Source organism: Quercus lobata, chromosome 12, assembly GCF_001633185.2.
Source record: "Quercus lobata isolate SW786 chromosome 12, ValleyOak3.0 Primary Assembly, whole genome shotgun sequence".
Lineage (NCBI taxonomy): Eukaryota > Viridiplantae > Streptophyta > Magnoliopsida > Fagales > Fagaceae > Quercus > Quercus lobata.
Window position 1 is genome coordinate 20,693,602 of NC_044915.1, and position 13,839 is coordinate 20,707,440.

The window sequence follows — 13,839 nt, forward strand, 5'->3', positions numbered from 1 at the left end:
TTGAGAGATTTACTGCTTTGAGGAGGTACGTTCTCCCCTTTGTGGTTCTGCTCCTACGGATTGAATTTTCCGGTCGATTTCCTCTAATATTCCGACTAACCCATGCTTATAATCCTCTATTATGCCTTTTTTCTCTTCCGTGAAAAAGAAAACAAATAGTATTGCTATTGTAATTGATTTTAAGGGCTATTTGGTCAATTCCCCATTAAAGTGGCTAGATATTTTCTGTTTATTTTATTATTATTATGTTTGCTTGCCACAATTTATCTGAAACAATTTCGCCTGCCATGAACACATCCCTAACAGATTTGGCCTAGTTTGCGCACAAACCGGACCAACTTAAGCTGAAACTGGGCCGGTCCCGACTCTCTTATCCAGAAAACTTGGGTTTAGTGCAACAGGAGGCAGCCCAACACCACTAGCACAGCCCACCCCCTTACAGAGAATTAATCATTAAATATGCTTCGGCATGATTTTTTAAATTATTTTTTGTTTTATGACATGGGTTCTAATGGTGATATGTTTCTTTCATCCTCTCAATTTTGATTTAGAGAAAATTCTTCTTTTTAGCTTACAATTAAGCATGTTTTGATAAAAAATTGATTATAAATTCTTCATAACAATTTGATTTTTTTTTTTCCTGATTGAAATAGATTTGGCTAACTATTAGAGTTGTACATGTTGATCTATAAAAGAAGTCAATCTGTCCATTTAGTTTTTATTTTTATTTTTTTATCAATCATTAAATATGGTTTGACATGATTTTTTGTCAATTGTAAAATTTTATAATAAAGAACAATGACAAACAAGAACAAGGATATAGTGAACAAAGAAGTATTCAACAATCTCTCAAAGATACAAAATTCTCATTAGAGCACAATTGGTAGGTTACAAAATAATAATTTTATTTGGTGTTATCATTTTATATTTGATAATTATTATACCAATTTTTTTTTCCATTTTTTATTATAATAATTATTTGAGAGATTATTGTTTATCAAATAAAATGTATATCCTATAAGTTTATGATAAAATCGTGCAATGCACGAGCCTTTAATTAGTACCCTTATAATATTAAAAAGTGAAATACTAAACTGGTAAAGGTCTTTTTCTTTTTTACTTCTTCTAAATACCCTTATAATATTAAACAAAAAAATTCATTATTGGTGTAGAATGGTGCTTATTTATGTCTGAAGGTTTGATTTCATTAATTTTGTTATTTAAAAAAAAAAAAAAAGTTAAGCTACTCTTCTATTTTTTTTGGATAAAATTTAATAATTTGCATCAATTATAATTTGATATTATTATATTTTTTTAATCACACAAAAATTTAGAGATGTGATAAGTTAGTAGGTAAAAAAATCTAGGATTTTTATAAAATTTTGAAATTCCCCCCCCCCCCCCCCAAAAAAAAAAAAAAAAAAAAAAGACTCTAACCAGTTACATTTTTCTAATGCAAATACTCTAATGGTGTATTTGGATCCCTTGAATCCAAATCCAAATCCTTTGTTTGGGTAAGTTAAAAGAAATGGATTTGGATTTGATCCCAAATCCGTCTTGGATTTTAGGGGTCCAAATTCGATGATTTGAAATCCCCTCACAAACCCAAGAAATTAGAAATCCCTCATCCTCACGCTCACGCTCACTTCTCAATTCTTAATCAGCTCCAGAAACTCTGTCACGCTCTCTCTTCCTCGCCCAGGCTTTTCTTCTTTCTCTCTTTCTCGCGACAATACAGGTTTGTCTCTCAACTCTTCTCTTCCTCTTTTGTGTTTTGGGTGTTCAATTGTGAAGAAATGTGATCTGAGTTTCGCTTATTTTGATTGGTGAAGGTTGATTTACTGTCTAATTTTGGTGGTTTTGTTTGATCATATGGGGAATTGATGGTTAATTTGTGTTTGATTTGGCTGATTTTTTCTGGGTTTTGGTTGGATTTATCTGAGATTGGTTTTTGTTTTTGTTTTTTTGGTAATATGTTTAAGCTCTACTCTGTGGACGAAGTTGGATTTATCATTTAGGACGTGCGTGGCTATTTTTCATCCAAGAAGTCATTGTATAGCTTTGAGGTGTATTTGTTTTGACTATGTGCATTCAGTTTTGTAGGAAAAGAATGTTTGATGTGGTTTAATTAATGTGAAGGTATAGGGTCACGGAAAAGAGTGTTAAGTTGGATCAGATGGAAGTTAAAGTATTATAGGTAAATGAACTAATTAATATATAACAAGTAGATGTTTGAATAGGAAAGTGTTTTACTTTGGTGGGAGATATTAATCTTTCTATCAGAGTGTGAAGATGTTTGACAGAAGTTCACACAAGCATATCTTCATTTTTAGTACTACAATATTCTGGTTTTCCTCATTATAAAAATAAGAGTTGGGATAGGAATTTAATGCAAGATGTGAAGGCTGGCTGGTGTGTGTCATATTCTTTTCATGTTATGGACAATACAGATTGATAATTAGTCCGGAGCTGTTCCACTTTTCAAATTCAAGAATTTTGTTGAGGTAGAGTAAGGTCTGGAATTAGATATTAGTTTCAAATCTTGCCTAATAAAAAAGAAATGGGAAATCCCGGGTTCTTCAATCAACATCCTTACTTGCTCATTGGAATGAAAATACCATATTAATCTACGTAACTATTAATAACATATACTGTGATAGGGGCCTGCTTCATTGGTTAGCCTAGTTAGCATTGACAAGTTTGATTTATTGAGCACCACCAGATGCACATCAATCAATGGTTCCAATATTTTTACTTTTAATTATTGGAGCCCCTTAATCCGTGTTTTCCTGCTAATGTATATGCTCTACATATATATTTCTCTGTTGGAAGCAGATCGATGGGGATGGATGATAAACTCATGCTAACTGTTGACCAGGTATCCTTTTCAGCTATCTTCTCAACGGTCAAATTATCATGCGTAATAGAGACAAATTGAAGGAACTCCATCAACAATGTATAGAACATAGTTCAAAGTATAACCAGGATTAAGTCTCAAGGCAAGTTTAAATAACTTGAGCCTGATGTGGTCATGCCTAATATGCTAGACCTCTTGTTGTACATCTTATTATATGCTTGTCTCATAGTTCAACAAAAGGTACAGGGTCTTCATCACAATGATAAGATTCATAATAGAACTTTTATCAAATAACTTCAAATTCTGGATGGTGAATCATTAGAATTTTCATGTTGAAGTTTAATTCTGCACGCCTATGCACATTTTATTTTTCCATTATTTGGAAATGAAACAAGTACCTCTTCTTAGCTGTGCTAAAGAAGTTTTTTTTCTCTCTTTATTTTTTGGAAGTGTTCAACAACAACAACAACAACAACAAAAAGTATTATTGAAAGTTGCTGATGTATACTATCATTTTTGAGTTCCTTCTCCAAAAGAATGGGGTTCAATTTTTAAGTTTCAAGAATCAAGCTTAACCTTTAGGAGAAAGATGGGGTTAAGTGGTTGAAAGTTTTGATCTGAATTTTGGTTGTTGGAGTATATGGAACATGGCTGAGAATTCTATCAGAAATATAAAACTATTGGGATAAGAGAATTACTTTCTCTTCACAAGTTGGAGATTCTTCTAAGCTTGTTTTTTGGTTTTTTCAGCGGATTTTTGGGGCTGTTTCTAGGTATTTTTCTGGTATGATTTACAGAGGATAATTTGAGGGTCTTTGTGAGGTTTTTAAGTAGAGTTGTGGGTAATTTGTAGGGATGTTTTGTTGGTTTTTGGTGCTGTTTAGAGCTGGCTTTGCAGTGGGGTTTTAAGTGAGCTCTTGGCTGGGTTTCACTAACTGTTTGAGATTAATTTCTGGTTTTTGGGATTTGCTATTATAAATTAGTAGATTTCAATAGTTTTGTTTAATTATATTAATTCACTTTTTTTTTTTTTTTTTTAGAAAAATGCAAAAAGCGGGTGCTTATAAAAACATAGCTATTGACAATTGGGAAGACATTGAGATCTTGTGTGGGAGGGATAGAGCTATTGGCATTGGTGTAGAACATATGAACGATGCAGTTGAAGTTATGACTGGAGAAGGAGAAAATGAGGTGAATTCTCTCATTGCACAACAACCATGTCAATATTCATTATCAACAAGTTCTACAGCTGAGCCTCACAAAATAAAAAAGGAGTAGGAAAGATCCATTAGTTGAAGTTGTTGCAAATATTGGTTCTACTCTTATAGAGTATTGTTACTCATTTTTAATTTTTAAGAACTTTAGAATAATTTTTTAGTTGGATATTTTGAAAGTTGTGAAAAAACTCATGCATTTGGGTTCTCTCTATCTTGATATAGAACATTTTAGTTGTCAATAGTTGGCATGACATTTGATCTTGACAATTGGATTATCAATGAATTTTTGTTTTTCATTACTTCATGTATTTATTAATTAGATTATCAATGGTTTTTTCATTACCTCATAAATTTATTAAAATTATTAATAAAATTAAAATGTAGAAGGATTAAGAAAAATGATAATTAAAAAAAATATATTTTATTGATCTTAAATCTAAATCTAAATCCAAATCTAAATTTAGGGATTTAAACAATAGAATTTCAAATTCTTAATTACTAAAAAATACCCCCAAATAAGGAATTTTTAAATCAATAGATTTCAAATCAATGAATTTCTAATCTAAATCCAAATCGGAATGTTGTCATCCATCCACAACCTAAAATTGAGATGGATATATAGGTACGAACAGTTCACCAGGTCAGCAACACATCAGGACAAGTATTAAAAAGTACGAAAGAAACGAAGAAGCACGTCAGATCCAAATCCAGTAACAAGTCTCCGATCCAGATTCAAATCAAGATAATATTTCCAAACCAATCACATGACGCCACATCACAAAACGACACTTCCACCGTACACAATTGCCCATACTGAACCCTAATGAAATGACCAAAATACCCATCCCAATCCTGCTCTTTATCTAACTAACATTTCCCAATGCAAATCACACTCAGTTTTCATTCACAGAGCTCAGAGAGTCTCTCTCTTTCATGGCGTCTATGGCTTCCCTTCTCCATCGAAAGCTCCAACACCAACACAATCACAAACCTTTCTTCTTCTTCTTCTTCCAATCACGCTTATTCTCCGACTCTGCTTCTTCTTCTTCACAGAGCATAGAGAAAATTCTCGTGGCGAACAGAGGCGAAATCGCTTGCCGAATCATGAGGACCGCGAAGAGGCTAGGGATTCGGACCGTCGCGGTGTACAGCGACGCAGACCGCGACGCGCTTCATGTCAAATCGGCCGACGAGGCCGTCCTTATCGGTCCTCCACCGGCTCGGTTGAGTTACCTCAACGCGTCGTCGATTGTCGACGCTGCGTTTCGCACTGGTGCGCAGGTGAGCTAGAGAAAGGAATTCGTTTCTCTGTTTGGTTGGTGAGAAAGTGCGGGAAAATTAGAGAAATTGAATTTGTCTTGTTTTGAGCTGATTATGCATATGTTGTTGATTGTTGAAGTTAATTTCAATTCCATTGAGTTTTAGTGAAATTTGTGCTATTTATCATTTTTCTAATTAATGTCTATAGTAGTAGTATTTGAATAATGATATAGTTATTAGCTAACGTCTAGATTCTAGAACAGTACTATTTGAATTGTACTGATCTAAAACTTGTTCAAAATAAGATTGTTTTGTGTAAATATGTATTAAGATATTCGAAAATCAAAATATGCTTTGGCAATTGGGATATAGTATATGCTTGGAGGTTTGCTATTTGTATTAGTTTTGTGCACAAATTGATGGCATAATCATTGTTTGCAACTCCACATGTACCCTAACCTCTGCAATATTTTGTTGACATCGTAATAAATATTCATGCATGTAATCCCATTACATAGGATTTATGTGGGTCCCACGTAATGGACATTTAAGTTCTTTGTTGGGAATGTTATGAATTGCTTCTGTGTTGACTGATTAATACTATCAAACTGTAATAGCATATATAGTGATGATGATTGATGTAAAAGTCAGCATTTTTTACTATAGTAGATGGCTTTTGCTTGGTATTTTAGCCCTAACAACACCTACATATGGTGGATATGTAGGTGTTTTGTTATTACATTTTCTTTGTTTGATACTTTGATTGCCTCACTGATGTTCAATACTTGTTGTGCGTGGCTTTGTATTGCTAGTAGATGATTAATTGCTTTTAATATTTTGGACATTGCAAGGACATGCTTTCAGAGTGGATATCTTATTTTGATAATTAGGCTATCCACCCTGGCTATGGTTTCTTATCGGAGAGTGCTGATTTTGCTCAAATTTGTGAGCATAGAGGTCTTAAATTTATCGGCCCTCCAGCATCTGCAATCCGTGACATGGGTGATAAAAGGTACAACTTGCTTGTTTCTGACCAAATTTCTTCTTATCGTTCATAAACCAGACACCCGTTTCTGTTATGATCTCAAATATTCCCATTTGTAACTACTGTTAATTCTTTTACAAGCATGTGTGTGTGTGTTTGTGAATATGTGCACACATGCATTTGGGAACTTACCCCTCTCTGTGCAATAAAAATTTCTATTTATAAAGGACAGATTCTCAACTTAGTGACGCTTAATCTACTTAACAGTGCATCAAAGAGAATAATGGGTGCTGCCAGGGTACCACTTGTGCCTGGATATCATGGCAATGAACAAGATATAGATCTGATGAAGTTAGAAGCAGACAAGATTGGGTACCCAATCATAATAAAACCAACTCATGGAGGAGGAGGAAAGGTGTGTGACTATTATTATTTTGACATATTTCCTACAATTGTAAATGGTGCTAGTGTTATGGGTATGGTGATGCAAAATACATATATGAAAACCTACACATGTAAAATGTCTTACCTAATATGTGTGTCATGATGTCCGTGCATTTTTATTATCATTGTCCTGTTACATTAGTGGGGACCTTTTCATGTAATGTTTCATCAGAATGATCAATCTGCCATGTGTCTGAGTTGAAAACTCTAGGGAAGAGATGTATGGATTTAGGTTAGATTTGAAAAGCCAGATAGGTTGTTCTAAACTCTTGCCTAAGGAGTCTATTTCTTGCCAGTTGCACTTCAGCCTGGTTTCAAGGGTCACAAATTTAATGGCAACGTCCATAAAAAGTAAATATTTGATGTAACTGTTCAGAAATTTAAACATAGCTATATATTTTATGATAGTGATCTTGTCCAGTACATGCTTTTGCCACGTCCACCTGTTTAATATGTTCAATAGTAAAAATTGTTGGTATAGCCTCTACAACAGGGCAGGAGCAAAGGGCTTTAATTAGGATTTTCCTTGTCATGACTGAAATTCTGTTTTCTTTTCACATGAAGTTCTTAGATTGTTCATTTTATAGGGTATGAGGATTGTAAACAGTCCAAATGAATTTGTTGAATCTTTCTTGGGAGCACAACGTGAGGCTGCTGCTTCTTTTGGCATAAACACAATATTGCTGGAGAAATATATCACACAGCCAAGGCACATAGAAGTTCAGGTATTGTCATTCTTTGTATAATGTGAGTATTTCTTTTTCAAAATAGTAGTTGATTATAACTGTAATGTAATGTAACCATTTCTTTTCTAATATTCTTATGGTGCTCTATAGTGGATATTAATTCTGAATAAAATTAGACTCTGGCTCCATAAGTTAGTGGAAAATAAATTTTATAAATTTTTGGTAGACAAGTAAACTGCACTCAATCTGATACTCATCATATGCTCTGATTGTCAATCAAAATTACATATTGATTGTAGATATTCCTCTGTTTATTGTAGATATTTGGGGACAAACACGGGAATGTTCTTCATTTATATGAAAGGGATTGCAGTGTGCAGAGAAGACACCAGAAGATAATTGAAGAAGCTCCAGCTGTAATGATAGCTTTCTGGATTTTTTTGTACTGGTTTGTGATTGTAGTTATTCTAGATTTGTAATGGAACACTCATTAATGCAGCCAAATATTTCCATTGATTTTCGCTCCCACTTGGGTCAAGCTGCTGTTTCTGCGGCCAAGGTGAGGTTTCCTAATCTGTTGAACTATATAATATTTATGCTCATAATCTGATATTTGTAGTTTGTTTGAAAATTGCATTACTTGGTTATGAACGCGTGAATGCATGTGAGTAGTGCTCTGGGGAACTGCAAGGATTAGTTAATGTAATAATGTCCCCTCTGACTCTTTGAATATTTTACGTTGAGCTACCACTTTTGATTAAATATATTAATACTATTGTGATAGTGGAAAAGAAAAAAACTGAAGAATTTCCTATCTTGGATTCCATTTGATAGGTTTATCATACAAAAGACTTCTAATTAGCTGAGACTTTGCATACATTGTGCACAAAATATTAGTCAAACAAGCCAGCTTGATAAGGTGAGGGTAATAAGATAGATTGGATACGTGGGAGTTTATAAGTAGCTAAAAGTTTTTGGACAGGATGGCATTTTGTGGTTTGAGGTGCCAAATTCTGCCCAAGCAAGCATTCTAATTCGTTTGCCTTGCTTTAAAACTTGATCTGTAGAATATTTTTCTAATCTGTGCCCCTTTCTCTCTTCTTTTTCTATTTGTCTTACGGTAGCATGTCTGTTATGGTGTCTAAACATGCTTGTAGTGGCCTTATTTAAACTTTGGATTATATCCCACATGTTGAAGTTGTATCTTCAATGCATAGCACCTTGTCCTTTTACAGACTTGTCTCTTGAGTACTTCCTTTTAGCCCTTTTGTTGTGGTTGTTGTTGTGTGTGTGTGTGTTTTATTTTCCTTTTTTAATTACCACTACGATGAAGTCTCTATCTGATACATAAAGGCAGTTGGATATCACAATGCTGGCACTGTGGAGTTTATAGTTGACACAACCTCAGGCCAATTTTATTTTATGGAGATGAACACCCGTCTTCAGGTACTGTTGTCAATCTATCTCTCTCTATTAAAATCCACAAGATGTACAGAATCCTAATGAGGAGCATATATATGCAGGTTGAGCATCCTGTGACTGAGATGATTGTTGGTCAAGATCTTGTAGAGTGGCAAATCCGTGTTGCAAATGGAGAAGCTCTTCCCATGAGTCAGTCACAGGTGCCGTTATCAGGTAAATATAATCTCTTGATGAAGGTCATGTGTAGAGTTGATCTTGCTTGCTTTCCTTTTCTATTTTTTCTTTATGCTTGTTTACCTATTTATAATATATGACCCTAGACTACTTTTAAATAATGGCTTGACTGGCATTAACCATGAGAAGGGGAAGGCTACCCCACATTCCTACTATCGCTATTATATCCCATAAAAATGAAGAAAAGGTCAACTGCTGGATGGGACCTGTTTTAGAATAAATCCTTTTATCCTTTGCTTTATTGGTTGCAGAAGATGGAATAAATAACTGAAATATCTTTAATTCTCTCTGCTCCTCTATTGCCTTTACAACCTAAACATTAAAATAGGACTCCTAGATTTGAAAATTTAAACTTTTTCTGCTAATAAACTGAACTGATGATAGCAGACTGCAGTTTTTAGTTGTATAAAGTTGATAGTTATGACTCAGGTTGTATAATTAAGTTGCTATCAATTGTTAGTTACCAAAAGGGGGGAAAAAAGAAAAAGAAAAAAGGAGTCCATCTTATGTTATTACAGTTATGTCTTGAAGGGCCATTCTGATGAAATACTTGAATTATTTCTGGGATTTCATTATTTTACTAGTTCTTATTATGCGTCTTTAATGTAGATCTATTTCATAAACTAACACTTCTTAATTAATTAAAATTAAACAATTTACAAAAAAGAAGAAGCTCATAATGGGTTTGAATTCCATATTTAAGTTTACACATTACGCACCCAGCATGTTCAGTATAGAGATCCTGGATCTTTATAATTTCCTTCTTACCTATCAAAAATAAATTAAAAAAATAATAATAATAATTTCCCATTATCATGATAGGTCATGCTTTCGAAGCCCGAATATATGCTGAAAATGTAGCGAAAGGTTTTCTTCCTGCAACTGGAGTTCTTCATCATTATCGTCTTGTTCCAGTGTCATCAACAGGTCATTTGCATGACATATCCATGCTACTTATATTGTGTAAAAGATGTTTCAGCCCACACTTTTGCTGTTGAAAATAGCCAGTCTTTGTCCTTCCCTGCCTACAACATTGCAATTGCCTTATATAACTTATTAAGATTTCCTACTCCTTTTTTGTTTTGCTTATGTGGAATCTGTCTTTGAGCAGTTCGGGTTGAGACTGGGGTTGAACAAGGAGACACTGTTAGCATGCATTATGATCCTATGATTGCTAAGCTTGTAGTATGGGGAGAAAATCGTGCTGCAGCATTAGTAAAATTAAAGGATTGCCTCTCAAAGTTTCAGGTATACTCAATTTCAGAATTACAGCGTAGCAATCTTAATGAGTCTATTATAGTCATTGTTACAGCTGTTGCACATGTATGCATTTATTTCCAAGTTGTACACATTTTAGATAATTTTATCAGGTATCTCTAGGCAATGGATCCTCAATGGGGATGACTCCAAGTATGATGCCTATTGTCTGGATAAATAGGAATTTTGTCTGATAAAATTGTAAAAAGGTTTGTGCAGATGGTCAGGATGGTTCTACATATCAAATTTGGGAGGGGAGATCCCTAAAAGGGCCAAAATATATAATTCTACTTTTGTGCACTAGCTTCTATTTAATATGCATCTTGTGTTTCCTCTGTACCATTCCTGGGATCCTATAGGTTTATTGCCTCATAACTATAGGTTCTACAATTTTTGGAAGTTTCAACTATTTTTGGACGGTGAATTTCTTCTTGAGATGTATTTTATCTTTTAGACAGACTTAATCCTGATTGAATCACTAATGCAAATCTTTTGATTAGGTTGCAGGTTTACCAACCAATATCAATTTCCTCCAAAAACTTGTGAAACATTGGGCATTTGAGAACGGCGATGTAGAAACTCATTTCATTGAACACTTTAAAGATGATCTCTTTGTTTCTCCTACGAATGCAGTATCAGCAAAAGAAGCACATGAAGCTGCTAGATTTAATGCGGCCCTAGTAGCTGCATGTGTTATCTCAATGGAACATTCTCTATCGAAAGAAAATTCCCCTGGTAATTGAAGGTCTCATTCTTTTCTTGGGATATGGTAGTTGCTCTTAAAAGATATTTACGTCTGCCAATGTGTTCAGCAGGCAACAACTCACTCTCCATATGGTATTCGTCCCCACCTTTCAGAGTTCATCATTGTGCTAGGCATACAATGGAAATTGAATGGGAGAATGAATATGATAGCGCTGGTTCAAATGTCCTTACACTCTCTATTACTTATAAGCCAAATGGAAACTATCTGATTGAGGTATTCATCCACTTGTAATGTGTTTAAGATAATGGTTTTTGTTGGCCAGTAATTTTGAAGTGATTTATGTTTAAGAGAGCATTCCCCCCCCCCCCCCCCCCCCTCTCAAAAAAATTATATCCAATATAGGGTTGTTCTTTTTGGCATGATTCAATCAGACAGGAGAAAATTGCTCCCCTGGTTTTGAAGTCAAAGCAACACATCTAGGTAACCATGATTTCAGAGTTGAAGCAGATGGTGTAAGCATGGATGTCAGTTTAGCTGTTTACTTCAAGGTAGGAGCCTCTCTCTGCATGCATCTTTAGGAGTGTAGATAAATTAATTTATGGACTCTCTTCTGTACAGTTTCCATTGTTCTTGATTTTTCCCCATAGAATTCCAGTATAACTAATTATTGATTGCCAATTTGAGCTGGCAGGATCAAACAAAGCACATACACATATGGTGTGGGTCACATCATCATCAATTCAGACAGAAAATAGGACGTGAGTTGTCTGGTGATGATGAAGCCCAACATAAGCCCAGTTTTGATACAGCATCCCACCCCCAGGGAACTGTTGTGGCCCCCATGGCTGGTTTAGTAGTCAAAGTTCTGGTGAAGGACGGGACAAAAGTGGAGGAAGGGCAACCCATATTAGTCTTGGAGGCAATGAAGATGGAGGTTTGTGTTAATGCTACTTTCATTTTGCATCTAATTATTCCTTTTTCAAAAGTTTTCTATGCTGAACTGAATTATTTTTTCTTCTTCCCTTTAAAAGCATGTTGTAAAGGCACCATGTACTGGGTGTGTCCATGGGCTTGTAGTTACAGCTGGCCAGCAAGTTTCTGATGGTAGTGTTCTCTTCAGTGTCAAGGTCAGTTATTCGCCCTTTGATACACTTAGATGTGAGCTAATAGATTTGGAATTGGTACAACAGAATAAACCGAATGTATAACTGGTAGTTGCAAATGGTGAGAATAGAATGGTATCGTCTGGTGGATATTCTCTTACACTATTTGACTATTTGCTCTTTTACCTGCACTATGTGGTTTGGTTAAATGCTCTGCATCTTTTGCTTGTTTGTGGTACAAATGTAAACTAATTATTTGATGAAAATGAACAAATTTAAAAATTGTTTCTCCCTTGTGGTGATAAAGCTGAATACAGTCATCATGAACTTAAAGATATCAAGAGTGAGTATGTTTCATTCCAAAAAAAAAAAACCTAGAACAGTCCATACATCACTATTGTGAGCAGATGTTCTTATGAAATGTGGTACTGTTGCTTAAAAATATACTGCATAAAAACCTCAGTAATGTTGAAAGAATAACACTTTTTTAAATAAGACAAACTCGGTGTTAATGTGTCAAATATACTGCAATTGCATGCATATATAAGTTCTAGAGATTATCAGGATTTTTACCTCAGTGGCTTATTGCTCAAAAAATAATTTGTCAATTTTTTAGTTATGGACAAAATAATTCACCATTGTATTTAGATTGTAGCTAGTGTTTAACATTACCAAAGAGGTGGATGCATGAAATGAATTGATAACTTGTTAGCCAGTTTGTTGTTATGTAAAGTTATGTTCAATTGGAAACTGATTATGATTTAAGCTCTTATATTTGTTCTTTTAAATGTCATAGAGTCATTCAGTTGGTTATCTTTAAATCTGTAGATTAATTATGGTTAGAATATGTGCTTGGGCAGGATCAGTAGAACCATCATGATGACGAGAGATTATATGTGCTTGGGCAGGATCAGTAGAACCATCATGATTTTACATTCTCTCTCCTGACAAATATTGATCGAGCTCGTAAGAATTGTGCTCAAATGAGGAGTCAGCGGAAGCTCTAACTACACTTGTGTTGTAATAAAATTGATGTATATCCCTTGTTTACTAGATAAAATAAAATTTTACCATCATCAAGATGTAATAATAGAACTTTTGCAGGCCTTTCAGTAATGAAAAGTAAAAATTGTAGTGTTCTTGTTCTTCTGAGCTGGTGAGCTGTTGTCTTTACCGGTCATAGTTTAATTAGCCTCCCATCAGAAACAATCATTATTATTACTATTATTATTTTTTTTCTTAATATGTTTTTTGTTGTTGTTGTTTGGTGGTTGTTACATGTCAAGAGCATTGTAGCTCAAATCTTGGTGTTTCCAACAAAGTCATCCAAGGTTCCGATCCACCCCAACCCCAACTATTGAAATATCAAAAAATCATTAATTCTTTTCATCAAATGCTGGACGGATCAGCAGTAGATGTGCCTAAGGAATTTCTTAAATAGACTTGTCTAAAACTAGCCAAAATGTAGAACTTATTGCAATGTGATAATAAATGTTAGTATAATGATTAAATTCATAATTTTTTTTTTGTACACTTTAATTTTTGGAACGAGTAATAGATTAGATATTGATTGTTGCACAACTAGAAAAGACTCCCTAAGTGCATTTTGGGAAAGTGAAAAAAAAAAAATGGTAGAAGTGGGAAAATTTTCTTTAAAGCTCTGTAAAA

The 13,839-nt window shown here is 34.3% G+C and overlaps 1 protein-coding gene across 9 annotated transcripts; it reads left to right on the plus strand.

Moving 5' to 3' along the window:
• Positions 1-1,472: 1,472 nt before the first annotated feature.
• LOC115972130 (methylcrotonoyl-CoA carboxylase subunit alpha, mitochondrial) lies at positions 1,473-13,323 on the plus strand. 9 transcript variants are annotated; one of them, XM_031092296.1, is made up of 18 exons: positions 1,473-1,738; positions 2,836-2,878; positions 3,898-4,048; positions 6,225-6,346; positions 6,587-6,734; positions 7,351-7,488; positions 7,770-7,865; positions 7,949-8,008; positions 8,803-8,895; positions 8,973-9,084; positions 9,928-10,032; positions 10,217-10,353; positions 10,863-11,097; positions 11,175-11,341; positions 11,500-11,616; positions 11,760-12,002; positions 12,100-12,195; positions 13,032-13,310. In XM_031092296.1, the coding sequence occupies exons 3-18, from the start codon at positions 3,902-3,904 to the stop codon at positions 13,038-13,040; spliced, it is 2,025 nt and encodes a 674-aa protein (XP_030948156.1). In that variant the 5' UTR covers positions 1,473-1,738; positions 2,836-2,878; positions 3,898-3,901; the 3' UTR covers positions 13,041-13,310. The 9 variants fall into 9 exon arrangements, 8 of the variants coding, with proteins under 8 accessions (XP_030948156.1, XP_030948157.1, XP_030948153.1 ...); XM_031092293.1 differs by having other exon boundaries at positions 1,474-1,738; positions 2,836-2,999; XM_031092294.1 differs by lacking the exon at positions 2,836-2,878 and adding an exon at positions 2,879-2,999 and having other exon boundaries at positions 1,474-1,738.
• The last annotated feature ends 516 nt before the right edge of the window (positions 13,324-13,839 follow it).